Below are 27,347 nucleotides of genomic sequence, written 5' to 3' on the forward strand. Positions count from 1 at the left end.
AAGGAGGAATCAGTTGGATGAACATGTGGACCAAATAGAGAAAACATTTTCTTACTGAGCAGATAGTGCATTATATATATTTGATCAGATTGACATGCTTTCAAAATAATATTTATATATGGAAGCAGACAAGGCTTGAGCTGTTGAAATCTTGTTTTACTCTTTAATGCATATTTAAATAGATTACAGCTGGAAATAGAAGTGATGCAATGAATGGAATTATCTGTTGGAACAAAAGTGTCTTATGAACAGGATATAGTTTATTGTAATGAGGGACCAATGCCTACATTATTTCAGAAGCCAACGAAAGATCTCACCATCGTGTCAGTAACAAAAACTCAGTTGACCCTTCAGCATCTACCCCAACAGAGATAATGGTGCTAGAAATTTCTCCTAAACAACCAGATCATGACCCAATGACACAACTACAGTTGAAAAGACATATTACTGAACGTTTAGTGTGGACTCATTTATTTATGTGCATATTGATGTTTATGGTTTAAATTTGCAAATTATTGCAATTCTGTTTGGTATTTAAATTCATAGATTTAAGAGGCGAGTCCTTTTTGTCTTTTGGTTGTTGTACCTTTTACTTTCTTTCTAGTAGCAATCACAAAAATCAACTGAAGTTGTAAGTTCCCATGAACAAGAATGAATTAACATTTGATACTGGTATTTCTTTAACATGTTCTTCAGGCTCAATCAAAGTCAGTGAATCCTTATTATGTCCATTGGTCAATATGTGCGTCCATCTGCTCATGAACGATTTGGTTTCAGCACAATAACTTTACTGGAAATAGTTGTATTTTATCCAGATTTAATATGCTCATACCAGTTTGATTTACAATATTCCACAAAATAATTCACAGGAGTTATGTCCCCAGTTTCCCGTCTAGTGGACGTTAATTTCTGCCATTAAAGTAGATCAAGAATTGTTTCATTTTAACAAAATATGACATGCAACTGATGAAGGCTTGAATAAGTTTGATTTCCAGTATTCCACAACATTGCTTACTGGAGTTGTGGTTCCTGAGTGACTTTTGTGTCTACTTAACATTGATTTCCACAGCATACTTATACCAACAAACCATCAAAATATTTAGGACTTATTGATGAGCCAGCCTTGGCAGAAGCTGAACAAATACTGAATAGAGGTTGGTAAAGTATTACAGAGGGATTCTGGCATAAATGAACTTTGTGTTTGTACAAACTTTGCCTATTTGTCAAGAAATATGGCTGCTGTAATGGAATAGATAAACCTTTAATAACTTCGAACAAATGGGGGACAGTTAATAAGTTGAAATTTTTAAAATAAAAATTATTTACCTTTCAACTGTGTTTTGTTGCTATTATGACAGTTGTTTGTTCTGCAGTTGATAAAGCTGTCATATTTTCTTTAGTTATTGTGTTAATTAAAGTAATAATCAATCAACTGTTTTCTAAATTTTATTCCGCACATTAAGGTTTCCTGACAATCAGTAGTGTTATGCAGTCTATGCTAAATTTCATTTACAATTGAAATGCAGGTAAAATATGGTTTAAGGCTTTTAATGTATAGTTTATTTATGCCTGATTTTGTTTTGTTTTATTACCTGTTATTTCCTTCTATTTTGCTATTTCTTTTTGCTCATGGAGTACTGAGAAAACACCACTCAGTGAGATGAAATATATTTAACTTTACAGCAAACTGTCGGAAGAAGGAATTCTTTTGTTATTTAAAAAATCTGATATGAATCAAAATGTTCATAATCTCAAAAATGAATAAAAGATGGTAAGAAATCGTTGATGTCTCTAATAAGTTTTGATCCAGAATATTTTACATTTAAAACAAAAGTAAAAGCAGCAGGAAGGAGTAATAAGGTAACATATCAACTAAACAGAGTAAACGTTTACTCTCTGCTGACATTATTTCAGTAGCCAACAAAAGATCTCAACATGATGTCAATAGGGAAAACTCAGTGGATTTCACAAAATCTACCCCAAGAGAGGCAGTGGTGCAAAAAGGTTCTCCTGATCAACCAGGTCATGACACAAATACTCATCTACAGTCGATGACGGGTACGATTGAAAGTTTACGGTGAACACATTGATTTATATGCCCATCAATATTTATGGTTTTTCAAATATTGCAATTCATTTTGGTATTTATTTTTTTGGACTGAAGAAGGGAGTTCTATTGTTTCTATTGGTTGTTGGGTCTTAAGTGTCTTTCCTTGTAGCGATGACAAAATCATCCATATTTTCTAAGCCACAAACAAGAATGAATTAATATTATACACTATTATGTCTTTAATATGGTCGTGCTGAACAAACTTTGTGCATCCCTATAGCAAATTATGTCTATTAATTCATCTGTGCTTGCAACTGTTGATCAAGATTTTGATTTCTACATAATATCTTTACTGGAAGTAGTTGACTTTAAACCAGATTTAATATGGTCAAACTATCTTGATTCTGAGTATTCACCTACATAATTCACAGGAGTGATACCCCCATTTCCCATCTTTGTAACGGTAGTTTTGCTGCTAAACTACATCGAGTTAATAAATTTTAATGAAATATGACATGCAACTTTTTTATTGATCACACTTCAAACAAGTTTGATTTCCAGTATTCCATAACATCACTTACAGGAGTTATGGTTCCTGATTGTCTTATCTACTTAACTTCGGTTTCCATGGCATAATTGTACCATGAAACCCTCAAAATATGTGGGACTCATTGTAGAGCCAGCCTTTGGCTAAGCTAAGATAAACACTCAGCAGAAGTTGGCAAAATATTATTGAATGCATTCTGGTATAAACAACTTAAATTTGCACAAATCTTTCCAGTTTGTTAACCAATATAAATGCTGTTGCAAAAAATAGCAAAAACATTAATAACTTTTAGATGAAGAGGGAAAATTAACAAGTTGAATCTAGTCCTTAAAAGAAGAAAATGCATTCAGGTTCTAAAATAACAATTATTTACATTTTAACTGTTTCTGATGTCCAGTATACCATATATTTTTTTCAGCAGTTGATGATGGCCATAGTATTTTCCTTATTTGACTTGTAACTGTTTACTAAACTTTATTACATACGTCAGGTGTTCATGGAAGTCTGCAATATTCTGCTGTCTGTGCTACAGTCATTTATAAGTGAAATACATGTGAAGCATGATTTGATGCCATTTCACTTTTATTTCATTTATACTTGATTATGTTTAGTTCTCGTACCTCTAATTTCCTGCTATATTTTTTTCCTGCTGGATAAGAACTGAGAAAACACCACTCGATAGAGATGAACTGTATAAAACTATGTAGCAAAGTTATGGAACCAAATACCTTATTTGTTAATTAAAAATACAGATATGAGACTAAAAGGTCAATATCTTATATATAGGAAGAAAGAATAACAGAAGAAGGTAAGAAATCATTGATTTCTCTGTTATGTTTCAATCCAAATTCTATTGCATCAAGAGTGAATGTATTAATGGCCATAAAGAAGAATAAAGTGGATAAACATATGGACACAATAGAGGAAACATTATCTTACTGTCTGCAATATTTCAGAAGACAAGAAAGGATCTTTTTATCATGTCAGTAGAGAAAAGTCAATGGATCATCCAAGATCCACCCCAAGAGAGCCAATGGTGCAACAAATTTCTCTTGATCAACAAGGTCATGACCCAAAGACTCATCAGTCAAGGACAGGTATGATTGAAAATTTAGTGGGGACTCAATTATTTATATGCATATCAAGATTGATGGTTTTGCAGATATTACAGTTCTCTTTGGTTGAAATTCTTGGATTCAAGAGGGGGATCCTATTGTTTCTACTGGTTGTTGGGTCTTGAACTTCATTCTTTCTTGCTGTGAGGAATCATGTGTAATTGCCAACCGACAAACAAGAATGACTTTAGATTATATACTGGTATTTCATTAGTATGGTCCTGTTGAACAAAGCTGATGTACCCCTAAAGCAGGGGTGTCAAACTCAATCACTCAGCGGGCCAAAACTCAAATCACATGTAAGGTTGCAGGCCGAACAGGATAAACATTCAATAAGTGGAAAATTAAACCTTTTTTAAACATTAATATAAATTAAAACAGAAAAAAGTTTAAATAATAAAAAAATCATTGGCATCTCCATTTTCGCTCTTCTGCCAATTTGTCAGAGCTGGATGTTTGGCAAGGCTGCTAATTAGGGAATTTGATTTGCACTTTATATCGCAGGGCCATTAAAAAATATTTTTGCCTAAAATTCTCTCGGGCCGGATATAATTGTACGCCGGGCCTGATGTGGCCCACGGACCTTGAGTTTGACACATGTGCCCTAAAGGAAATTATATCCATCCATACATCTGTGCATCCATTTCTTCTTCAATAATGTAGTGTCTGAACAAGAATCTTACTTGGAATAGTTGAATTTTAACCAGATTTAGTATTCTCATACAAGCTTGATTATCATATTCCACAATGAAACATGGCATATTTTTTTTGCATTGATGAGACCTTAAACAAGTTTGACTTTCAGCATTCAACAAGATCACTTACATGGTGTATGGCTTCTTATTGCCTTTTACTGTCAAAGTAACTTCAGTTTCCATATCATGATTAAACCAACAAGCCGTCAGAATATGTTAGAGTCATTGGCAAGCCATCCTTGGCAGAAGGAGAAAATACATTGAACAGACGATGACTAAGTATTCCTGAGTGAATTCTGGCATAAATGACCTTAAAGTTTACACACATGTTGCCAATTTTGCAGCCAATATTGGTACTGTCACACAATAGATAGACCTTTCTAAAACTTCTAGAAAAGTGGGGATAATGAACAACTTGAATCAAGGCTTCTAACAGCTGCTAGTTTTCTATTTTCCCTCCTGCAAGAGTACTGAGAAAATACCACTTAATTAAGATGAACTGTACAAAACTACAGGAAACTGTTGGAAAAAATAATTTTTTCATTCGTTAGAAATGTATCTAGATGATTATAAATGGTGAAAATTTCATATATTAAGAAAGAATAAACAAAAGATTTTAAGAAATCATTGCTTTTACTGGTAAGTTTAGATCCAAATTGTTCTGTACCTAAAAGGAATGCATAAGTAGACAGAAGGAGGAATCAGTTGGATGAACATGTGGACCAAATAGAGAAAACATTTTCTTACTGAGCAGATAGTGCATTATATATATTTGATCAGATTGACATGCTTTCAAAATAATATTTATATATGGAAGCAGACAAGGCTTGAGCTGTTGAAATCTTGTTTTACTCTTTAATGCATATTTAAATAGATTACAGCTGGAAATAGAAGTGATGCAATGAATGGAATTATCTGTTGGAACAAAAGTGTCTTATGAACAGGATATAGTTTATTGTAATGAGGGACCAATGCCTACATTATTTCAGAAGCCAACGAAAGATCTCACCATCGTGTCAGTAACAAAAACTCAGTTGACCCTTCAGCATCTACCCCAACAGAGATAATGGTGCTAGAAATTTCTCCTAAACAACCAGATCATGACCCAATGACACAACTACAGTTGAAAAGACATATTACTGAACGTTTAGTGTGGACTCATTTATTTATGTGCATATTGATGTTTATGGTTTAAATTTGCAAATTATTGCAATTCTGTTTGGTATTTAAATTCATAGATTTAAGAGGCGAGTCCTTTTTGTCTTTTGGTTGTTGTACCTTTTACTTTCTTTCTAGTAGCAATCACAAAAATCAACTGAAGTTGTAAGTTCCCATGAACAAGAATGAATTAACATTTGATACTGGTATTTCTTTAACATGTTCTTCAGGCTCAATCAAAGTCAGTGAATCCTTATTATTTCCATTGGTCAATATGTGCGTCCATCTGCTCATGAACGATTTGGTTTCAGCACAATAACTTTACTGGAAATAGTTGTATTTTATCCAGATTTAATATGCTCATACCAGTTTGATTTACAATATTCCACAAAATAATTCACAGGAGTTATGTCCCCAGTTTCCCGTCTAGTGGACGTTAATTTCTGCCATTAAAGTAGATCAAGAATTGTTTCATTTTAACAAAATATGACATGCAACTGATGAAGGCTTGAATAAGTTTGATTTCCAGTATTCCACAACATTGCTTACTGGAGTTGTGGTTCCTGAGTGACTTTTGTGTCTACTTAACATTGATTTCCACAGCATACTTATACCAACAAACCATCAAAATATTTAGGACTTATTGATGAGCCAGCCTTGGCAGAAGCTGAACAAATACTGAATAGAGGTTGGTAAAGTATTACAGAGGGATTCTGGCATAAATGAACTTTGTGTTTGTACAAACTTTGCCTATTTGTCAAGAAATATGGCTGCTGTAATGGAATAGATAAACCTTTAATAACTTCGAACAAATGGGGGACAGTTAATAAGTTGAAATTTTTAAAATAAAAATTATTTACCTTTCAACTGTGTTTTGTTGCTATTATGACAGTTGTTTGTTCTGCAGTTGATAAAGCTGTCATATTTTCTTTAGTTATTGTGTTAATTAAAGTAATAATCAATCAACTGTTTTCTAAATTTTATTCCGCACATTAAGGTTTCCTGACAATCAGTAGTGTTATGCAGTCTATGCTAAATTTCATTTACAATTGAAATGCAGGTAAAATATGGTTTAAGGCTTTTAATGTATAGTTTATTTATGCCTGATTTTGTTTTGTTTTATTACCTGTTATTTCCTTCTATTTTGCTATTTCTTTTTGCTCATGGAGTACTGAGAAAACACCACTCAGTGAGATGAAATATATTTAACTTTACAGCAAACTGTCGGAAGAAGGAATTCTTTTGTTATTTAAAAAATCTGATATGAATCAAAATGTTCATAATCTCAAAAATGAATAAAAGATGGTAAGAAATCGTTGATGTCTCTAATAAGTTTTGATCCAGAATATTTTACATTTAAAACAAAAGTAAAAGCAGCAGGAAGGAGTAATAAGGTAACATATCAACTAAACAGAGTAAACGTTTACTCTCTGCTGACATTATTTCAGTAGCCAACAAAAGATCTCAACATGATGTCAATAGGGAAAACTCAGTGGATTTCACAAAATCTACCCCAAGAGAGGCAGTGGTGCAAAAAGGTTCTCCTGATCAACCAGGTCATGACACAAATACTCATCTACAGTCGATGACGGGTACGATTGAAAGTTTACGGTGAACACATTGATTTATATGCCCATCAATATTTATGGTTTTGCAAATATTGCAATTCATTTTGGTATTTATTTTTTTGGACTGAAGAAGGGAGTTCTATTGTTTCTATTGGTTGTTGGGTCTTAAGTGTCTTTCCTTGTAGCGATGACAAAATCATCCATATTTTCTAAGCCACAAACAAGAATGAATTAATATTATACACTATTATGTCTTTAATATGGTCGTGCTGAACAAACTTTGTGCATCCCTATAGCAAATTATGTCTATTAATTCATCTGTGCTTGCAACTGTTGATCAAGATTTTGATTTCTACACAATATCTTTACCGGAAGTAGTTGACTTTAAACCAGATTTAATATGGTCAAACTATCTTGATTCCGAGTATTCACCTACATAATTCACAGGAGTGATACCCCCATTTCCCATCTTTGTAACGGTAGTTTTGCTGCTAAACTACATCGAGTTAATAAATTTTAATGAAATATGACATGCAACTTTTTTATTGATCACACTTCAAACAAGTTTGATTTCCAGTATTCCATAACATCACTTACAGGAGTTATGGTTCCTGATTGTCTTATCTACTTAACTTCGGTTTCCATGGCATAATTGTACCATGAAACCCTCAAAATATGTGGGACTCATTGTAGAGCCAGCCTTTGGCTAAGCTAAGATAAACACTCAGCAGAAGTTGGCAAAATATTATTGAATGCATTCTGGTATAAACAACTTAAATTCGCACAAATCTTTCCAGTTTGTTAACCAATATAAATGCTGTTGCAAAAAATAGCAAAAACATTAATAACTTTTAGATGAAGAGGGAAAATTAACAAGTTGAATCTAGTCCTTAAAAGAAGAAAATGCATTCAGGTTCTAAAATAACAATTATTTACATTTTAACTGTTTCTGATGTCCAGTATACCATATATTTTTTCAGCAGTTGATGATGGCCATAGTATTTTCCTTATTTGACTTGTAACTGTTTACTAAACTTTATTACATACGTCAGGTGTTCATGGAAGTCTGCAATATTCTGCTGTCTGTGCTACAGTCATTTATAAGTGAAATACATGTGAAGCATGATTTGATGCCATTTCACTTTTATTTCATTTATACTTGATTATGTTTAGTTCTCGTACCTCTAATTTCCTGCTATATTTTTTTCCTGCTGGATAAGAACTGAGAAAACACCACTCGATAGAGATGAACTGTATAAAACTATGTAGCAAAGTTATGGAACCAAATACCTTATTTGCTAATTAAAAATACAGATATGAGACTAAAAGGTCAATATCTTATATATAGGAAGAAAGAATAACAGAAGAAGGTAAGAAATCATTGATTTCTCTGTTATGTTTCAATCCAAATTCTATTGCATCAAGAGTGAATGTATTAATGGCCATAAAGAAGAATAAAGTGGATAAACATATGGACACAATAGAGGAAACATTATCTTACTGTCTACAATATTTCAGAAGACAAGAAAGGATCTTTTTATCATGTCAGTAGAGAAAAGTCAATGGATCATCCAAGATCCACCCCAAGAGAGCCAATGGTGCAACAAATTTCTCTTGATCAACAAGGTCATGACCCAAAGACTCATCAGTCAAGGACAGGTATGATTGAAAATTTAGTGGGGACTCAATTATTTATATGCATATCAAGATTGATGGTTTTGCAGATATTACAGTTCTCTTTGGTTGAAATTCTTGGATTCAAGAGGGGGATCCTATTGTTTCTACTGGTTGTTGGGTCTTGAACTTCATTATTTCTAGCTGTGAGGAATCATGTGTAATTGCTAACCGACAAACAAGAATGAATTTAGATTATATACTGGTATTTCATTAGTATGGTCCTGTTGAACAAAGCTGATGTACCCCTAAAGCAGGGGTGTCAAACTCAATCACTCAGCGGGCCAAAACTCAAATCACATGTAAGGTTGCAGGCCGAACAGGATAAACATTCAATAAGTGGAAAATTAAACCTTTTTTAAACATTAATATAAATTAAAACAGAAAAAAGTTTAAATAATAAAAAAATCATTGGCATCTCCATTTTCGCTCTTCTGCCAATTTGTCAGAGCTGGATGTTTGGCAAGGCTGCTAATTAGGGAATTTGATTTGCACTTTATATCGCAGGGCCATTAAAAAATATTTTTGCCTAAAATTCTCTCGGGCCGGATATAATTGTACGCCGGGCCTGATGTGGCCCACGGACCTTGAGTTTGACACATGTGCCCTAAAGGAAATTATATCCATCCATACATCTGTGCATCCATTTCTTCTTCAATAATGTAGTGTCTGAACAAGAATCTTACTTGGAATAGTTGAATTTTAACCAGATTTAGTATTCTCATACAAGCTTGATTATCATATTCCACAATGAAACATGGCATATTTTTTTTGCATTGATGAGACCTTAAACAAGTTTGACTTTCAGCATTCAACAAGATCACTTACATGGTGTATGGCTTCTTATTGCCTTTTACTGTCAAAGTAACTTCAGTTTCCATATCATGATTAAACCAACAAGCCGTCAGAATATGTTAGAGTCATTGGCAAGCCATCCTTGGCAGAAGGAGAAAATACATTGAACAGACGATGACTAAGTATTCCTGAGTGAATTCTGGCATAAATGACCTTAAAGTTTACACACATGTTGCCAATTTTTCAGCCAATATTGGTACTGTCACACAATAGATAGACCTTTCTAAAACTTCTAGAAAAGTGGGGATAATGAACAACTTGAATCAAGGCTTCTAACAGCTGCTAGTTTTCTATTTTCCCTCCTGCAAGAGTACTGAGAAAATACCACTTAATTAAGATGAACTGTACAAAACTACAGGAAACTGTTGGAAAAAATAATTTTTTCATTCGTTAGAAATGTATCTAGATGATTATAAATGGTGAAAATTTCATATATTAAGAAAGAATAAACAAAAGATTTTAAGAAATCATTGCTTTTACTGGTAAGTTTAGATCCAAATTGTTCTGTACCTAAAAGGAATGCATAAGTAGACAGAAGGAGGAATCAGTTGGATGAACATGTGGACCAAATAGAGAAAACATTTTCTTACTGAGCAGATAGTGCATTATATATATTTGATCAGATTGACATGCTTTCAAAATAATATTTATATATGGAAGCAGACAAGGCTTGAGCTGTTGAAATCTTGTTTTACTCTTTAATGCATATTTAAATAGATTACAGCTGGAAATAGAAGTGATGCAATGAATGGAATTATCTGTTGGAACAAAAGTGTCTTATGAACAGGATATAGTTTATTGTAATGAGGGACCAATGCCTACATTATTTCAGAAGCCAACGAAAGATCTCACCATCGTGTCAGTAACAAAAACTCAGTTGACCCTTCAGCATCTACCCCAACAGAGATAATGGTGCTAGAAATTTCTCCTAAACAACCAGATCATGACCCAATGTCACAACTACAGTTGAAAAGACATATTACTGAACGTTTAGTGTGGACTCATTTATTTATGTGCATATTGATGTTTATGGTTTAAATTTGCAAATTATTGCAATTCTGTTTGGTATTTAAATTCATAGATTTAAGAGGTGAGTCCTTTTTGTCTTTTGGTTGTTGTACCTTTTACTTCCTTTCTAGTAGCAATCACAAAATCAACTGCAGTTGTAAGTTCCCATGAACAAGAATGAATTAACATTTGATACTGGTATTTCTTTAACATGTTCTTCAGGCTCAATCAAAGTCAGTGAATCCTTATTGCAGATTATCTCCAATGGTCAATATGTGCATCCGTCTGCTCATGAACGATTTGGTTTCAGCACAATAACTTTACTGGAAATAGTTGTATTTTATCCAGATTTAATATGCTCATACCAGTTTGATTTACAATATTCCACAAAATAATTCACAGGAGTTATGTCCCCAATTTCCCGTCTAGTGGATGTTAATTTCTATCATTAAACTAGATCAAGAATTGTTTCATTTTAACAAAATATGACATGCAACTGATGAAGGCTTGGATAAGTTTGATGTCCAGTATTCCACAACATTGCTTACTGGAGTTGTGGTTCCTGAGTGACTTTTGTGTCTACTTAACATTGATTTCCACAGCATACTTATACCAACAAACCATCAAAATATTTAGGACTTATTGATGAGCCAGCCTTGGCAGAAGCTGAACAAATACTGAATAGAGGTTGGTAAAGTATTACAGAGGGATTCTGGCATAAATGAATTTTGTGTTTGTACAAACTTTGCCTATTTGTCAAGAAATATGGCTGCTGTAATGGAATAGATAAACCTTTAATAACTTCGAACAAATGGGGGACAGATAATAAGTTGAAATTTTTAAAATAAAAATTATTTACCTTTTAGCTGTGTTTTGTTGCCATTATGACAGTTGTTTGTTCTACAGTTGATAAAGCCATCATATTTTCTTTAGTTATTGTGTTAATTAAAGTAATAATCAATCGACTGTTTTCTAAATTTTATTCTGCACATCAAGGTTTCCTGACAATCAGTAGTGTTATGCAGTCTATGCTAAATTTCATTTACAATTGAAATGCAGGTAAAATATGGTTTAAGGCTTTTAATGTATAGTTTATTTATGCCTGATTTTGTTTTGTTTTATTACCTGTTATTTCCTTCTATTTTGCTATTTCTTTTTGCTCATGGAGTACTGAGAAAACACCACTCAGTGAGATGAAATATATTTAACTTTACAGCAAACTGTTGGAAGAAGGAATTCTTTTGTTATTTAAAAAATCTGATATGAATCAAAATGTTCATAATCTCAAAAATGAATAAAAGATGGTAAGAAATCGTTGATGTCTCTAATAAGTTTTGATCCAGAATATTTTACATTTGAAACAAAAGTAAAAGCAGCAGGAAGGAGTAATAAGGTAACATATCAACTAAACAGAGTAAACGTTTATTCTCTGCCGACATTATTTCAGTAGCCAACAAAAGATCTCAACATGATGTCAATAGGGAAAACTCAGTGGATTTCACAAAATCTACCCCAAGAGAGGCAGTGGTGCAAAAAGGTTCTCCTGATCAACCAGGTCATGACACAAATACTCATCTACAGTCGCTGACGGGTACGATTGAAAGTTTACGGTGAACACATTGATTTATATGCCCATCAATATTTATGGTTTTGCAAATATTGCAATTCATTTTGGTATTTATTTTTTTGGACTGAAGAAGGGAGTTCTATTGTTTCTATTGGTTGTTGGGTCTTAAGTGTCTTTCCTTGTAGCGATGACAAAATCATCCATATTTTCTAAGCCACAAACAAGAATGAATTAATATTATACACTATTATGTCTTTAATATGGTCATGCTGAACAAACTTTGTGCATCCCTATAGCAAATTATGTCCATTAATTCATCTGTGCTTGCAACTGTTGATCAAGATTTTGATTTGTACACAATATCTTTACTGGAAGTAGTTGACTTTAAACCAGATTTAATATGGTCAAACTATCTTGATTCCGAGTATTCACCTACATAATTCACAGGAATGATACCCCCATTTCCCATCTTTGTAACGGTAGTTTTGCTGCTAAACTACATCGAGTTAATAAATTTTAACGAAATATGACATGCAACTTTTTTATTGATCACACTTCAAACTAGTTTGATTTCCAGCATTCCATAACATCACTTACAGGAGTTATGGTTCCTGATTGTCTTATCTACTTAACTTCGGTTTCCATGGCATAATTGTACCATGAAACCCTCAAAATATGTGGGACTCATTGTAGAGCCAGCCTTTGGCTAAGCTAAGATAAACACTCAGCAGAAGTTGGCAAAATATTATTGAATGCATTCTGGTATAAACAACTTAAATTTGCACAAATCTTTCCAGTTTGTTAACCAATATAAATGCTGTTGCAAAAAATAGCAAAAACATTATAATAACTTTTAGATGAAGAGGGAAAATTAACAAGCTGAATCTAGTCCTTAAAAGAAGAAAATGCATTCAGGTTCTAAAATAACAATTATTTGCATTTTAACTGTGGCTAATGTCCAGTATACCATATATTTTTTCAGCAGTTGATGATGGCCATAGTATTTTCCTTATTTGACTTGTAACTGTTTACTAAACTTTATTACATACATCAGGTGTTCATGGAAGTCTGCAATATTCTGCTGTCTGTGCTACAGTCATTTATAAGTGAAATACATGTGAAGCATGATTTGATGCCATTTCACTTTTATTTCATTTATACTTGATTTTGTTTAGTTCTTGTACCTCTAATTTCCTGCTATATTTTTTTCCTGCTGGATGAGTACTGAGAAAACACCACTTGATAGAGATGAACTGTATAAAACTATGTAGCAAAGTTATGGAACCATATACCTTATTTGTTAATTATAAATACAGATATGAGACTAAAACATCAATATCTTATATATAGGAAGAAAGAATAACAGAAGAAGGTAAGAAATCATTGATTTCTCTGTTAAGTTTTGATCCAACTTGTGTTGCATCTAGAGTGAATGTATTAATGGCCATAAAGAAGAATAAAGTGGATAAACATATGGACACAATAGAGGAAACATTATCTTACTGTCTGCAATATTTCAGAAGACAAGAAAGGATCTCACCATCATGTCAGTAGAGAAAAGTCAATGGATCCTCCAAGATCAACCCGGAGAGAGTCATTGATGCAACAAATTTCTCTTGATCAACAAAGTCATGACCCAGAGTCTCATCAGTCAAGGACAGGTATGATTGAAAACTTAGTGTGGATTCAATTATTTATATGCATATCAACATTGATGGTTTTTGCAAATATTATAGTTCCCTTTGGTATTGAAATTCTTGGATTGAAGAAGGGAATCCTATTGTTTCTAGTGGTTGTTGGGTCTTGAACTTTATTCCTTATAGCTCTCAGCAATCATCAGTAATTGCTAACCAACAAACAGGAATGAATTTAGATTATATACTGGTATTTCGTTAGTATGGTCCTGTTGAACAAAGCTGATGTACACCTAAAGGAAATTATATCCATCCATACATCTGTGCATCCATTTCTTCTTCAATAATGTGGTGTCTGATCAAAACTTGGACTAGTTGGACATTAACCAGATTTAGTATTCTCATACAAGCTTGATTATCATATTCCACAATGAAATATGGCATTGTTCTTTGTACTGATAAAAGCTTAAACAAGTTTGACTTCCAGCATTCCACAAGGTCTCTTAAAAGAGGTATGGTTTCTTATTGCCTTTTACTGTCTATGTAACTTAAGTTTCCATATCATAATTAAACCAACAAGCCGTTGGAATATGTAAGACACATTGGCAAGCCATCCTTTTCATAAATGATCTTAAAGTTTACACACATATTACCAATTTGTCAACCAATAAAGGTTCTGTCACAAAATAGATAGACCTTTTAACAACTTCTACAAAAGTGGGGATAATGAACAACTTGAATCAAGTCTTCTGACTTGCTGCTAGTTTTCTTTTTTCCCTCCGGTTAGAGTATTGAGAAAAAAACATTTGATGGAGATGAACTGCACAATACTACAGGAAACTATTGGAAACAAAATAACTTTTTCATTCATTGGAAATGTACCTATATGATTACAGATGGTGAAAATCTCAAATATATTAATAAAGAATAAACAAAATATTGTAAAAAATCACTGCGTTCACTGGTACGTTTAGATTCAGTTCTGTAGCAAAAGATAAAGTATAAGTAGACGGAAGATATATTGGATATTTATGAACAGAAAACATTCTGAGTAAGCAGATAGTACATTATATTTGATCAGAATTACATGCTTAAAAACAACATTTATGTATGGAAGTGAGACAGAAGGTGAGCTGTTGAAATCTTGTTTTACTCTTGTATGTATATTTACATAGGTTACAAAAGGAAATAAGAAGTCATACAATGAATTGAAGTCCCTGTTGGAACAAAAGTGTCTTATGAACAGGAAGTAGTTTATTGTAGTGAGGAACCAATGCCTACATTATTTCAGAAACCAACGAAAGATCTCACCATCATGTCTGTAAGGAAAGCTCAGTTGACCCTGCAGCATCTACCCCAACAGAGATAATGGTGCTAGAAATTTCTCCTAAACAGCCAGATCATGACCCAATGACACAACTACAGTTGAAAAGACGTATTACTGAACGTTTAGTATGGACTCATTTATTTATATGCATATTGATGTTTATGGTTTATATTTGCAAATTATTCTTCAGGCTCAAACAAAGTCAGTGAATCCCTACTGCAGATTATGTCCATTGGTCAATATGTGCATCCATAAATGAACTTTGTGTTTGTCAAGAAATATGGCTGCTGTAAAGCAAAATAGATAAACCTTTAATAATTTCGAACAAATGGGGGACAGTTTCCAAGTTGAATCTTGTCTGAATATAAAATAAAATGTATTTAAGCTCCAAAGTAAAACTTATTTACCTTTTAGCTGAGTTTTGTTTCCATTATGACAGTTGTTTGTTCTGCAGTTGATAAGACCATAGTATTTTCCTTAGTTAAATATATGGACATAATAGCCAAATTATTTTCTCATTGACAAAGAGTGTGTTATGTATATTTTAGAGGAATTTCTTTCAAAACAATATTTATATATGGTAAGCAGGTATAAGTTGAGCTTTTGATATCCTGTGTGCACAAGTCATCAGATCACCAGATTTTTTTTTTAAAGTGATACAATGAATGGAATTTCCTTTTGGAACAGAAGTGTATTATGAACAGGATGTAGTTTATTGGAGTGGGGGACCATATGCCTACCTTATTTCAGAAACCAATAAAAGATCTCCCAATCATATCAGTAGGGAAACCACAGTGGATCCTTCAAGATCTACCTCAGAAAAGCCAGTTGTGGAACAAATTTCTCCTATCAACCAGGTGATGACCCCGACTTATTAATCTGTATTAAATTTGACAATTTCTATATCTAAATAGAGTGTACTAAAGACTGCATATATGCAAATTTTTGCAATCATTAAAATGGGGGAAAGCTGTTTTTTAAGTTCAGAATTAGTCTCAGTTCAGTGTAAATTTGAGGTGATCATTAGAGGAAAGATTAGTGGGAGACATCAGTAATTCAATATATATTACAAACCATTGCAACACATCATGACCTGTCATCTTTTACCAGAATTGCAATTGAAATTGCAGATTGTTTACGAGTACAATATACACCTCTGTTGACTAAGTTGATAAAGGAAACAATAGAGCATGACTTTTACCAGAATTGCAATTGAAATTGCAGATTGTTTATGAGTACAATATACACCTCTGTTGACTAAGTTGATAAAGGAAATGTGACGTTTGCACGTATTGGGGTGGGGTTCTTCCAATATAATTTAATTAAATTATGATGAAAGTTCCACCCTGGCTCATTAGGTTAGAAAGTTAAATTAGTGACGATGTAGATTTACCGCTCTGAGCCCCCAGTCAGCAATGCTGACAGTTAAATTATAGAGAACACGAAGATGAAATTCAATCAATAACAATTTAATAAATTTGATAATTTAAAACGGTAACTTCCAATCACTCGTCTTTCCCTCGACCAAGTGACAGCCTAATTGATCCCCTGATTTACAGTGTGAGTTCGATTTTCCCCCTGTCCTTGCATCTACTCATCTATTTCTTCCCACTGATTCCTTCCTTCTTTCTGCTCCTCTAACTCCTCCTTTGTCCTCGTTTCCCTATTTACTATTTCCTCCTCCAATTTCGCTCCCAGACTTCAACTTCACCTTCTTCTCCTTTCCTCCGTCTCTCTATCCGAGACTACGGGACCAAACTGTAACTGGTCTGTCCCTCAAAGCTTCCTGTGAAAAACCACAAGGCGTTAACATATGTTTTATCGAATCTCACCTCACACTATATCAACAATTAATCATCAGATAGCTATCACTGTCTCGGTCACGCATGCATACACATCGAAATTCCCACACACTTCTTGCAGGGTAAACAATGGCGTAATAACACGGTATCAGCGAATTGTTATGCAGACATCAGTACAATGCGTCACGTCAGTATATGCACATATATATTTAATCTCATCATGCTACAATCTGACAACAATCAGACGCATGTCTGTACATTACAAATATTCAACAATGGCAAAATCTATAATCATATGAACATACGTGTTAGTCTACTATAAAATACCCACATAGCAAAGTACAATAATAACTCTTATGACGGCTAGCAAGCTATATAATTCTTTACAAATATCAACTCATTTCTTCAAATATGCAAACATATTAACAAAACAAAGTAATTCTTCATACTACGATTCTAGTAATAATAAAGTATACATACGACCTACAATTAAAATGCAGTCGCATTCCACAAAGACCAAACAAATATCTACTGACTTATTTGAAGCTTTCTACTTAGAATTTCCTGCTCCAAGATTTTTCCCGCCAATAATGAATGGCTATTCGGAGTTATGCTAACCTCTTCTCTGGGTAATTTCTCTCAGCGAACTAACTCTTGCCGGGAGATGCGGGGATATCATTCTTCCCAAATCAAGGTCTCTCCCCTATCTCGATTCTGATTGGGTGGCACTGTGCCCCTGTCCAATCGTCTTAGTGGCCAGTTCAACCTGTCTGTCTGTTTCCAGGGAAAGAAGTTAAGACACTCCCACTTCTTCAGGCAACTTCTTTTGATCTTGGAAAACATTTCGACACCTAGGTGATAATTCGCTATCGGGTGGCCTCGCAACTCCTATGTCCGGCTCTTCAATTCTAGCCACAACAATCTTACGTAACGGATTAGTGCTAGCCTTCGGCATTGTTTGACATCAAACAATGGCCTGTCAGAATTACCTTGATTATACATGTTTCAAACTGGGCTACTCTGGGTCGGGGTAAACATGACAGGAAACAATAGAGCATGATTTGGTTGGATGAAAAACTAATAACATTGTAATTGAGTGTGCCATTATAATACATTTAGCGATTGATTGGATCATATTCTTTAATCAGCCAGTAGAAATAATTGTTGGATATATTTAACATCATGCAACTGTTGTAAACAATTATGCTAAAGAGTAGATTGTGACTGGATTGAATATTGATTACAAGTAGATATGGTGGAAATACTCTACAGGAATGTTGAATAAAATATCAATGGAAATTGTTACAATTCATTTTCACACCCCTTCAAATTACCCCACATCATGTCCTATTTCTGCATTTTCCATTCTTCCTGGCTGTCTGGGTTGTTTTTTTTTTTGAGCGGGGGGGCCTGTTACTGGTATGCAAAAAAATACTGAAAGAAGATAATATAGTCACAATTGTTCTTGCAGTGTAAGTGGTCTGGTTTGTCTTGTTGCAAAACCCTGTCTAGATCCTTAATAATATTTACTGTTACTTAATGTCAGTCATTTTAATCTGGTAATTTAACTTTCATCTAAACAGATTGAAGCAGTGAATGTTATATTTTGTTGTGTCTTAATATCAGTTGATAACTAATGTTTACAGAGCAGGGTCTTAGTAGACAGAATGCTCAGAATGTCATATCATGAGACATGTGGATATCAGATTCTGTTTTTACAAAATGATTGCAGTGTAAAAATGTTGAAGTCCTTGTTTTTGCAAACCTTGATATTGTGTCAAGGTCTAGTTGACTTTGCTGTCATTATTGTTCTAAGCATCATTTTGTAATGATTTACAAAAGAAGAAATAACTGAGGTTAGTATTTGCAAAAGTTTTAAAGTTTTGCATTACTAAATATTTCCAGTCAGTTTGCAGGACATTCACAAACAGTTTTCACCTCATTTGTGTAGTGCATTTGTGGATACCTCACAAACATTGATTTTAAATATATATATATATATATATATATATATATATATATATATATGGAAATGGATTGCAAAGGGGATAATATAAATATGTTCTGTTATGGACTGTAAAGTGGTGTGGATACCAGCCATGAAAGGAAGTTGTTCCTTATACTGAACTATAAAAGGAAAATCTTAGTGAATCAGCCCTAATCTATTTTCTAGAAATGGTTCTTGACACAATTAACTTATATCAACTTATATATTTTATGTCATATACAAGTGAAATATTGGTGAAGTAATGTACTAAGTGGAATGTCAGTGTGTGGAAATATAAGTAAAATTATAAGTTAGAATGTGTCCATGGATACATTCTCACTTATATTTTACATATACTTCCACACACTGACATTTCACTTAATATATCACCTACATTACGTATGCAAATTATAACCCAACATTTCACTTAGTATATCAGCTATATTGTGTATGCAAATTATAACCCAATTAATAGGTGACCTGAAGGTCTTGTGTCAGTGTAGTATATGTCACTGAGAAATGTAAAATAAATATAAATCATGCATGTTTTAGTTATTGAGTAGATCTTGAGCCTATGTGAATGTTGTAATTATCTTAGCTGGTCTACTGTGAATGTTATCAGGTCAATGAAAATGGGCCTCCATCCTAAAGTTAACTATTGCAAACTCATGATGTTCTTTTGATTTCAGCATTTGGATCCTGAAAGTTAAATTTGCAATTGAACAATATTTTCCCAAAATGATGGTTTTAGGACCTATAAAATACAAAGTTCTTCATTTGTGGAATGCATGTCAGTGCATCGCCTCAAACTACTTTCTGTTTACCGCTGCACACTTTCATGATATATATCACTATATGGAGCAGATGCTTGGGTCTACAATTCTAAAATTATGAAATACAATAATTTATTTTCAAAGTTGGACAAATTAATATGTCACTGGGCTGCTATTAAGATAATCAAGTCCATTGGACTTACCAAAACAGGTGAGTAATATTTTTACTTAGTCTGAATTAGAATTCCTGTCTTTAAATCTCATTTGTCAGCTGATAAAATTTCACACTAATGTCTGAAACATTGTCTAACAGCACATTGTATTTTACTTGTATTGAGTATCAATCCTTTGGACATTGCAAATAAACCTGTTTTAATAGCATTAATACATTACTTGCTTTTAGTATATTTTTATGTCTTCTTGGGGCACTAGACCCAAGTTCAGAGTGAAAATTTCCTGTCTAATTAGCAATTGGTGGCCTAGAACAAAATTAACAGTCCATATCTGATGCCTTTGTCACTTCCGTTCAAACGGAATGTAATGCTTCTTTTCCAATAAGTGATATGCCACCTATCTTTGGATGCTCATGACATTCGATAATTCAAAATTTCTTTTCCATCTTTTGAATCAATCATATCCATTTTTGTATTGCAATTGACATTTTCCTCAGTCTTAGCATTACATTACATTTGTGGGTTTCCCTGTTTATTATTTTGTTGAATTTCGATGCTTCATTATTTATCCCTTTTACTACCAGTGTAAGGGTAGCTATAATCCTTTATATTTTTGTTCCTTCATATATTGTATTGGCAATTATTTTTTATACTTTCAGCAATGCCACAAGAAGTAATTAAATGCGACCATGAAACATCTTTTTGGCCCACCCACCATTCCACTTATTAAGAGTGCACGCATGGATGAATGTCTTTATTATAGGTAGATGAAGCTTGGGGCTAAGCAGAAAACTTACACTTTCATAGAAAGAGAAAGAAAGAAACATCCTCCTTTTCATTGCTGATAGAGCCTCTCCACTCCAGGGAATGGTCAAAATATTAATAGGGACCTTGGGTCACCTTCTGGTACAAGTAAGCTGCCAGCTAGCCAATTTTGCCAATCCTGGTGGGAGTCTTTATGGGACTTTCCATTGCAAAAAAGTTGCAAGCTTGCTGATACAAGGAGGTATCAAAGGGTATTTTCTGGTTTAAACAAGCCACTAACACTTCCTAGTGAGTTGCACCTCTTCCTTGTAAGGGAAGTGCAATCATCTCATCACTCCTGGAAGAATCATATTATTACATAAAAACTATAGGGACTCTGTGCAAAGACCATTATCATTTAACAGTTATTTGAGCAATGACTGGTCATTTGGCACCATGCGTAGGTCAGTGTGCACCAGGTTAAGCTAACAGACACCAAGCACTGGTAACCATTTGTTGGGAATGAGTGGCAGAAGGTCAGTAACTGGTCACCACTCATTCATTTATGCATCTATCAGTCTTTGTATTTCCCAGACCAGGACCATGGAGCAACCTGTCACCTCCTGGAAAAGGGATATAGGTCAATAACCATATTTCCGTACATTTCGATATGATCTTTTTCTGAACTTGGGAACTCTCTCCACCAGATAGTGAGCCTGGAATGTCTCATTTCCCCGCATGGCAACATGGATAAGATTTTCATGGCTGCTTTAATCTGATGGACTGGAAAGGCTGTATACTTTCCCCATTTCTCCCTGCAATTATTTTGGATGGAAAAGAAGAGGCTGCCCCTCATCTCTTTGTGTATCAAGAATGGATTACCAACCTGCTTTACTGAAGTTGGAGAAGGAAACAGGAAGTTCTGTCTCATCCGAGATAGATGAGGTAGGATGATTAATTATCAAGTCTAATAGAATATACTGAGTTCAAGGAGATCCTGATTGGACTGCCTCATTTTTCATTTCACGTTCCCCATCTCTGTCATATACCAGGCAGATGATGGAAAGATTAGGAAGCATTGATATAAAACAGTAAATGAAGTTATGTGTCCAAAGTATTCTGTATCTGCAGACACACAAATTTGCTTCCCTTGCCTCCACACTCATCCCTGGTAACTGGTATACTACACAAGCTGGCAAAATGACATGAGTAGTCAGGCATTAGAGTTGCTGGTCAGTCCCCTCTACCACCCTCTGGACACTTGTATCATCATGCAGTTACGAGTCTGATTTACCCTCGTGACCACTTAAACCTCCTGGCTTGATTTTGAACAATTGCAAGTAGAGATAGCCATGCTATTCTGGCTTATCATTATGGTCAAAATGCTTGAAACCATAGATTTGGATGCCAATGTTTTCTAAGCAGCCTCCTTTATTCTTTTCAGAGGAGGAATCATTGTCTTTGGCTGCTTTAGTGACCCTGGAGACTTTAGCCAGGAGAGTGAGGCAGCTAAATCAATGAGAAACCATCCATAGTCTGAGATGTTTTTGGATTCCTTGCCCATAAACTTTAAGCATGGATCCCATCGGAAGCACCTTATTCCCTTTAAAACTCTTTCTACACCTAATTCATCAAAGGGATGGCGGTAAAGATTAGAGCAGGAATTCTATGGATTCCTCAACCCTACTAAGATGGAAGGTAGTCAACCCTATGGAGTAGTTCTCTCTCTGCTACCAGGTCCCCTTGTTCCTGACATCCCAGTAGATACCATACAAAATCATCTTTTTGAGGCCTGGTGGGACATAATGGTTCTCTATGCTATAAGAGATGTTAACCGGCCTTGCTTCTGGGACCCTCCACCTCTATCAAAGAACCCAATCTGTTTTCTCTAGACCAATTTGGAATCCTTTAGTGGAGATGTATACACCCATATAAAGATTCGGACAGTAGTGGTGATGTTAACCATTCAAAAAGTCCAGTATCATATTCTGGGATCTCACTGGTTTTAAAAAACTGCAGAAAATTTACCATTATCATCCATCTTACTAAGTTAAATATGTTTATTCATAAAGACAGTATCAAGCATCCAGTTTTTTGATGTCATGTTGATAGTAAACGTTCTCAGACATATTTTGTCCAGATACCTGCCACTCTCAGAAAACAGTGACTTGTCTGGTCTTAATCCCCAATCTGGAGAGGTTATATCTGGTTTCTTCTCCAACATTCACGTATCCAGTATTTTGAAGACATGTGAATATTCAATGTTTCTGAGGCATATCTTACCCATAGACATGCCACACTCTTGAAAAACAGTAATTTATCTGGTCTTAATCTCCTGTTTGGACATATGCTTAGTTGTCCATCAATGAATATTCCAGACTTTCAAGAGAACACAAAATGCAGGAGTGTTTCCTTGGTGTCTGAGGTAAAGTCAGGGCTAGCTAGTGTGTCTTATGTGATATCCATGTCATGCAACAAAAAAAATGTATATTTAGGTTGAAAATAATCTCCAATTTGACTGCAGTTTAAACTGGAGAGGCCTCGTATGAAGTCTTCCTATGGAAACTAGATATGCTGCAACAATCAGGGTTGACAGGAAAGACAGCTAGAAGTGAGCAAACAATGAAGTCATCTTGAGGACACTTGTTGTGAGAGACAGTATCAGTGTGATTGTGTGAATAGGATTATGGACTCTCCCTTGATTGTGAGGCAATGCACTACTTGGCGAATTTCTGAGAAAGAATCAGGGGATCACTCTCAGACATCCTCCCACTCTATGAAAGATGAATATTTACAGCATAGAGTCTGTCAAGGCAAGAATGTGCAGTCCTCACATAATTGCAGAAAATCCCTTTCAGCTGTGTAGTAGAAATGTTTACAACACAGCAAAATAGCAAGCTAGCACTCAGTATCTTCCCACTGCCAGGCCGGAGTTTATGGCGGTGCATCTTTGGATTTCAAAAGGGATAGATGGGATACCTTCTCTATCATACTTTTTCGGAATAATAACTCGTGTTCTTCACAGAGTCAGAGTTTTGTATTCACTGTTTATCGACTACCCATTCATGCCATCAGTTCTAATATTTGTAGTTCAGCGATTTCCTTAATCTGTTTTTTTTTTACACTAAGAGAGAATTACCACTTAGGAGAGATCTGCTATTTGGGCACAGGGGTTTCCTGTTGCTCAACAATAGAAAGGAGATCAAACTTCATGCCTGGTTTACATTAAATAGTGTATCAGAACTTTTTAGGTACTTTAGCAAGGTAGAACTTTTCATGTGTCATTTGATTGCTACGTAAACTTCATCATGAACCATGAAACTCCGCATCATGCTTCATTTGAGATACTTTGAGAATGTTTTCCTTGTCCAGTTTGTAATAATGCTATAAAATTATGAAGTACACTTTCCGTTACCCAGACCATTATATGAGACACCAGATGCAGATTGTCTGTCTGCTTAGACTAACAGGATTAAATATAAATGACATTAATGAAAATGTCATGATAACACTATTCGAGCCACATCAGGAGCATGTAAATATAATTACAAAATGCAGATATATTTGCCTGAAAATTGGAAAGACTGTGGTATTTTCTATGCAACTACATCATATTTTGTTCTTTTTGAAAGAATATTGACTTATTGCCACATATGTGCTGCTACATATCTATCATGATATAATTCAGTTCTCATTGGGTACAATGTGAAGAAACCCACAATTGCCATTTGACTTTTGTATGATTTTGTAGTTGTATACTGTCTATTCATTTAACTTAATTGAACTGAATAATTATGTAACTCACATAATTGTTTGAAAGTTTGGTTTAGGCACGATCATATTGGCAATTGATTTCACATCTTGGGTTTACAATACAAATTCTTAAAATGTATAGAAATTTTTCACTGTAAATAGCTTGTATTGGTTATGTTTGGAAAGCAAACTTTTATTTCTTAATGTAAAGGTTTTTTTTCTTCCGTATAAACACTGATATAAATTCACTACCTGTATTTATATTGCATGTGCTCTTTTAGAGGATGGGTTAGGGTTTGGAATGGTGTTAAGTGTACCTTCAGTTCCTTGCCTTGCCATTCAAAATCACTGCATATCTCTGTTTCTGACATTCCTACTTTATTTTACATACATACGATCGTCCATGTCATGGAATTAATAACTTTTATTTATTGAATATATGTACTTGGGTTTCATTTTTTGTGTACAATGATACCCGAGGGTGATTTATGTATATTGTGTCATATTTCAAAATAGTGGGTTCAGTTCATCCCATTCCGCACGTGCGAAGTGCTCTCGATGGGACAAACTGAATCCCTACATTGCACAGACTGTCTGTGTATAAATACCTCACCGTATGTACATTTCTTTACAATACAAAATAGTCTTGTCAGCGGGCAGTCTGCTTCAAGGACTTGCACATCTTCAGCTGTAGAGGTATGTAAGTTTATTAATTTCTAGTCTATAAGTTATAACTACTGTATTGCCACATTTATTTTTGTATGTTTGTTATGTAGCTTTGGTTTACGCAGTATAATGCACCATTTCTATTCTTGTTTTTGACTTAGCAAGGGATGTATGTTAGTAAAGCTGCATCTTTTTTCAGAACAGTTTAATATAGTAGGATTCTTATCAAGCAGGATTAGGTTTATTTTTGAACCTGTCATTTTGTAATTATTGTGCTGATAATGTAATCTATATAACTTACCGTGTATAACATCATCACGTTATTATGCCCATGCCATGTATAGTACACGGTATTGGATATATTTTCAGCTGTCTAGTGTCTGTGACCAGAGTGTCTCTGTCTGTGACCAGAGTGTCTGTGTCTGGAGTGACTGGAATGTCTGTGTCTGTGATTGGAGTGTCTAGTGTCCGGGGTGTCCAGAGGGTCTAATGTCCAGAATGTCTTCTGTCTAATGTCCGGAGTGTCCGGAATGTCTACTGTCTGTGACCAGAGTGTCTGTGTCTGGAGTGACCAGAGTGTCTCTGTCTGTGTCTGTGTCTGGAGTGACCAGAGTGTCTGTGTCTGAAGTGACCAGAGTGTCGAATGTCCGGAGGGTCTAATGTTCAGAGTGTTCCAAGTGTTTCGAAGTGTTCAGAGTCTATCGCAGCTGTGAAGCTGAATTGTAGCAGCTGCGGAGCTGAAACAGTGTACTAATGACAGAGTGTATCTCCGTACATGTAATTTGTTAGCCATAGGCTAATTTTAGGGTTTTGTAAAACCCAGTGTATGTTTTGGGACAGTAAAGATAAGTTGTATATCTGTCCCTCTTTTTTTTATCAACATAATTTCACTACCTGAGCGAATTCATTATACTACATTAGTAAGGTTTGACATCGTTTCATTGTCAAATCATTGTGAACCATTCATCCCTTGTCTGTATATTTGCTAAATTAATTTATTTGTATTTTTCATCATTAAGTCTGTGCATTCTTATGTTAATCAGATCCAATATTTGGATTATATATATATATATATATATATATATATATATATATATATATATATATATATATATATGCACCTTTTCATAATTAGTTGCTCATTGAAGTCGTCCATTATTAAACATTGTATTTGTGTCGTCAAAAGTGTTCTGTTGTGAATCTGAAAATCCCACCCGGTTATCTTTCTACAGTCCTCATCAAATATGTGAAGACATGGATCAAAACTCTCCATAAAAATGTATTAAGCTCTTTTGTGGACTATACCAATTTTATCCATTCCATTTGCTTTAATACCTTTTTTAGATCCAGAACAAGGTACTATATGTGACGCCATTTCCAAGCATCTATAATGTTTTTATTGTAATTGCCTGTGGAGAATGGTATTATAAATAAAGGATGCATCATTTATCATTTTCATGAAGAAAAAAATGGAATTGAGCTTAAAGAGTATTGTTTATTATAAATAATAATATCATAAAATAACAACAGACATATCCTACATTAATAATATCATGTGGAAGGAGCTGGGAATTAATGAAAGTGTTTGAAAATAATTTATATTTTCACTGACAGTTGAGATATGTGGAACAAATCATAGTACTACAGTACTTTGTTATAATTAGTGCAAATAGCTTTCTGTAAAGACAAAGGTTTATTCATGCAGAGTGTTTTTTTGCCAAAATTTGCATAAAATAATACAGATCCTTGAACATTCATAACTGTTTTATTTGTCAGTGATTTGAATTAAATAAATAGTGATTGGCCCATGGAATTTGAAGGAAAACTTTGCAGAAATTTGTAATTAAAGGACCCATTGTTTTGCTATTTCCTTTTAAAGTATAGTCAGATTTAGGAAATGATAAAACCATTTTCAAGAGAACCATTTTTAATTTACAGAAATACCCAGAATTTGTAGGCATGCTGTACTACATTACTTTAGATTTTAGCACAGCATGTCCAGCTCTCATTATATCTTAAGTGTAGATGCATCTTCTATGTGGTGCTACCCTACTTTTCTGCAATTATGTAAATGCTAAACTTTGGACTCAATATTTCAAATCAAAAGAAACTTCTCTATGTTTTCATTGCATTTTGTGAACAATTCTCTATGTAGCTTTGGTCAATTTATTTTCTTAACATATGCAGATACTCATTCTATTGAGCTCTGCATCACAAAGACAGTCTTTGCCCAATACCATAAAACTCTGTT

At 34.2% G+C, this 27,347-nt stretch overlaps 1 protein-coding gene across 1 annotated transcript in view; it reads left to right on the forward strand.

Annotated features, from left to right (window-relative positions):
- LOC149795861 (uncharacterized) overlaps positions 1–22,212 on the forward strand; it is a 91,936-nt gene extending 69,724 nt beyond the window's left edge. The window contains exons 16-24 of the mRNA XM_089963871.1: positions 1,915–2,058; positions 3,554–3,694; positions 7,014–7,157; positions 8,652–8,792; positions 13,758–13,898; positions 15,163–15,306; positions 15,886–16,055; positions 20,741–20,949; positions 22,122–22,212. Of these exons, the coding sequence (XP_089819997.1) occupies positions 1,915–2,058; positions 3,554–3,694; positions 7,014–7,157; positions 8,652–8,792; positions 13,758–13,898; positions 15,163–15,306; positions 15,886–16,055; positions 20,741–20,949; positions 22,122–22,212 (1,325 nt within the window). The remainder of the gene's footprint in view (positions 1–1,914; positions 2,059–3,553; positions 3,695–7,013; positions 7,158–8,651; positions 8,793–13,757; positions 13,899–15,162; positions 15,307–15,885; positions 16,056–20,740; positions 20,950–22,121) is intronic.
- Positions 22,213–27,347: the final 5,135 nt, after the last annotated feature.

Source organism: Sinohyriopsis cumingii, chromosome 7, assembly GCF_028554795.1.
Source record: "Sinohyriopsis cumingii isolate HCF-2022 chromosome 7, ASM2855479v2, whole genome shotgun sequence".
NCBI lineage: Eukaryota > Metazoa > Mollusca > Bivalvia > Unionida > Unionidae > Sinohyriopsis > Sinohyriopsis cumingii.